The 4219-nt window shown below is 37.4% G+C and overlaps 1 protein-coding gene across 2 annotated transcripts; it reads right to left on the reverse strand.

Moving 5' to 3' along the window:
• Nucleotides 1-1129: 1129 nt before the first annotated feature.
• Nucleotides 1130-3858, reverse strand: LOC110791604 (two-pore potassium channel 1). Of its 2 annotated transcripts, XM_056829272.1 has the most exons (4): nt 3658-3858; nt 1911-2593; nt 1572-1793; nt 1130-1470 (listed from the first exon to the last, which is right to left on the reverse strand). In XM_056829272.1, exons 2-4 carry the CDS (start codon nt 2498-2500, stop codon nt 1326-1328), a joined length of 957 nt encoding a protein of 318 aa, XP_056685250.1. In that variant the 5' UTR covers nt 2501-2593; nt 3658-3858; the 3' UTR covers nt 1130-1325. The 2 variants fall into 2 exon arrangements, with proteins under 2 accessions (XP_056685250.1, XP_021852050.2); XM_021996358.2 differs by having other exon boundaries at nt 1572-2593; nt 3658-3857.
• Between the last annotated feature and the right edge of the window lie 361 nt (nt 3859-4219).

Raw genomic sequence — 4219 nt, forward strand, 5'->3', positions numbered from 1 at the left:
TCATTATCAAAGAGTTGAGTACAACCACGACTAATACAATGATGGATGAATTTCCGATTATACAAAATTTGGTGCCAAAATATTGATTTAAATTAAATTTGCGCCGCAAAAGTCTTGGTTATGAGTTTACTGGAAGTTATACTGTATTGTTATTCACTCCGCACCCCCATCTCAAAATTCCTAGATCCGACCCTAGTTGTGGATTTTGAAGATTCTGGCTGATTTCTCTAGGCTTTCAGGTTTCTCTTGTTCCTCGCTTTCTACGAGAGAGTCTAGGTTTGCTTGTGACTTACTGGTTATTGGTGTGATTACCGACTCTACACGTGGGCCGAGTGAAGAGGTTATGATTGATTCAAGGCTGGGGATGAACTTATTGGCCGCTTGCAGGATATAAGTTTTACTGGCCGTCTCCGAAGTTATCGACTAATGGGTGTGTGTTTTTTGTTTTTCTTTCCCGCTTATGACTGTGGACTTTCCATAACTTTTCGAAGACTGTATTCAGGTTGGAGGCCCCTTCTTCTAGAGCCAATTGTTCCGGTTAAGGACTTGGAACGGTTGGAAGGTCTGATATTCTGTATTCTGGATCTAACTGTGACCTGCACAGTAAAATAGGTGAACTAGACTCAGGGGTGGTCCGAGTATCACCCACGCGATGCTTATGTAGTAATGTTGATTGCTCTGAATAAATGTATCTTAGAATGATTGTTGAATCGCGTTCCTTTGGCAATAAATGAGGACCCCATATATATGACGGGCGATCCATACGGATAACTTGGGCTATGATCCTTAGGATAGCGGCCCGTAGTAGCTGACATGGCCTGATTCCTTTAGTAGGTCGACTGTACCTAATAAAGCTTGTATGCCGACTGAGGCATAATGTCTCTGGGTGGTCTTTTAGATCATTCTGCCAGTGACGGGTGTACTGCCGGCCTGCCGGTAGGGCATCCCGTACAATTATATTTAATACGTATACTCTACAATCAAATAGTTATACCCTAGGATCAACTAGTTATATTTTTTAATAAACTAATTATAATTAATCACTGTACAGTTACTTTTTTTTAACTTTGACATCATCAGTCTTATTTGTATGACAGTCTCAAAAAGAACCTACCCACCTTAAGCGATATTGTGAAACTGACTGCTTCTTGAATATATAAATTTAGCTTCTTTTGCTTGCTTGAAACTTAACACCACATCGTAACAAAAACCAAAGGATCCAATTGTTCTGAAGATGCTACATTTTCTCACAAGTATAAAATATGAAAATAAAGACTGAGAATTCTCTAAGGTTGGGAATGTATAATGTTTCCATATCCTGCAGATTATTCCGTGTTTACTATGTCGGCTGCTGTCAATGTTCCTGAATCATCCGCATCTAAATTCCTGAAGCACTCCATCAACATAGTGACATCCTCGGCAGTGATCTTCTCCATCTCTTTTAGCTTCATTATAACAAACTCTGCAGCACTGTAACAAACAAATATACAATGGTCAAGTATAATATAAACTATATATACTTGACTGGGATCATCAATAAACAATGCTCTTGAGTTGAAGAACTCACGTACCTTACGACGTTATCATCATCAAGGTCAGCTGCCTCAATGTCAGCATGCGTAAGCTTCCTGGTAAGAACCCAATCCAAGAAGGATTTCTGCCTCCTTTCTGTATAGAGTTCAGTAAGGTAGAAAAAGAACTGAGCTAAACATATAGTGCTGCTCAATATCCAAAACACAGCAAAAAGCCGGCCTCTTGAGGTAGCAAAGCTCTCATCCCCATAACCAAGAGTGCTGATAGTGGCACAGACACAATAGAAGGCATCAATGAGATTGAGTCCTTCGTGAAATGTTAAGAACAATGTTCCGAAAGTCATAAGCAATAGGAGAAGGATGGAGGACATGACAAACTTGTATATAGTCTTACTGGTTCCAGCAGGCATGACTTGGAGTAACTCAGCAGGGGAGTTAACCTCATCTTGGAGGTTAAAAGCCTTGACAACAAGCGCTTCATTCTTTTCAACAATGTAGTCAGCTGCTTTGCTGAGAATCATACCGACAATAGCCATTCCGCTGAATACAAACATGCTGGAAAGGAGCTTGGCCAGAGTGGTAGCAGGGACGAGATCTCCGTATCCAACAGTGGTCATTGTAACAATGCAGAAATACAGAGCATCAACTACTTCATTTGTTTTCTTTCCCTTTAGCTGACCCCTGATGAAAACGAAGCAAAATGTCCCAACAACAAGGTACAAGGCCAATACTAAGAACACATGAAAAAGGACAGGTTTTTCACTGGGATTAGATGGGGATGGGGGAGGTTCTGGAGGATTATACCCCTGGGTTTTAATTTTAGGGGGCCTGTAGTGTATAGAAGGGTTGCTTTTGGTATGTCGAAATCTTATCCTTCTAAAATTGATGTCGTCTTCCTTCTGTTTCTTTTTAGCATCATTAATAGAGCCCCCGAGAAATGGGGTTTTCGCAGTGTCATGATTAGCCATCGGAAGACCAGTAGCACACAAGGTTCAGTAAGTGACTAACAATGTCTTCTGAAAGTACAGGTCAGTTAGAGCCTTATTTGGAAGTCATACTAACTGCATAAAATGGAACAAGATGTCATGAATGATTACAAGTTACAACCACATTTGCAGATAAACAACTCTGAAAAATGACCGGATTTAGCACCTTCTTCTTATGTTATTCTTGTCATGCACAAAATTTGAAGAGTAAAAACAGAATACGGTCATGGACCCATACATGAACATCATTTCTATGTACATGTGAAATCAGTTTCTTACAACCTTTTCTGATTTCACACTTGATATATATATACTCGTGTCACAAGTACCTCAGCTAATTGCGGTATGAAAAAGGGGAATTAATACATGAAGGTGGTACATTATTACCTAATTTGACAAAACTAGGTAGCCAATTGGATCCCATTCCCAAATAACCAATCTAGTACGGCGAATTCGGTAACAGTCCTCCATACTGTTATAATCCTTACAAGTAGTAAGGTAGTAAGAACTAAGAAGTACTACAACTCTACACAGATGCGCAAATGCACAATATGGAAATTTTAAAATACAACATTACAACAATTGACTCTTGTTTTGAAACGCAATGAGTGCTTAAGTATAATAAAATGTGGAACTTATAGTATAATTGTGTAGTATGAAACGTGAGAGAGTTTATCAAAGCTTGTTACATTGCTTAAAGTGTTAACTGAATCTTTGTGGTCAAGGACACATCGACATTAACCCACTTTTATAATTCGTGTATGACCAATTGACCATTAACTCAATAACTTATGAGTTATGAGTACTTGGATTAGTTGATAAGGGAACGCAACAAGATTTGATGAGAGAACTTTTTCCACAAGAATCTTAACCCAACTCGAATCTAGTTTAGGTAAACAAATATTAAGGTAGGTGTACGTCGGGTACTGATGCTATTTTATTGCTTATTATGTCTACATGGATGGTAATGGACTAATGGGTAAATGGATCCATTCCATTTAAATGTTATAATTCTCAACCCAGAAAACGACAAAAATAAGCAGAATATAATTGAGAATAAAGGATTGAAAGAAGCAATAACCTTCAATCAATACAACATTATTTAATAGTGTGCATAATTTGGGAAAGAAGATATTCACCTTTAAAATGCGATTTCGAGTCATGAACGAAGAACGTAAACCTTTGGTTGTTACCATTAAGATCTAGCCGCATGAAACATATATTGTTACATAAAAAAGAAAAAAAGCTGATTCTTTTATTCCCAGTTCTTCAGTGCAAATTAATGGCACAAGGATAGAGAGAGAAGAAATGTCTGTAGTCCAAGTGTTTCTGTTTTGTTCTTTATTATTCAATATTTAAATATATTTTGTGGGTATAAATTATCGGAGTTGTATTGCATATGAATAATTGAATCTAATTTTGTCAATTTTATGGGATACCTCGTTAAGTTTTAAGTCATCCCCACCAAATTCTGACACTCAATTTGTGAGTTGTGACCTTCAAGGCTTCAACTATATTTACGGAAGTATAATTTAATACGTAATATTCTGTTTCAAAATAAGTTTTACACTTTTACTTTTACTTTTAATTCGTTTTATAATGTTTTCTTATTGTGTTATATACTATTTTTTGTATCTGAATGTGATCAAAGCTAAGGCGATAGTCCTAGCCTTGAAGCTTGTTGTACAAAGTAATGCTAGG

The sequence above is a fragment of the Spinacia oleracea genome, chromosome 5 (assembly GCF_020520425.1).
Source record: "Spinacia oleracea cultivar Varoflay chromosome 5, BTI_SOV_V1, whole genome shotgun sequence".
Taxonomy (NCBI): domain Eukaryota; kingdom Viridiplantae; phylum Streptophyta; class Magnoliopsida; order Caryophyllales; family Amaranthaceae; genus Spinacia; species Spinacia oleracea.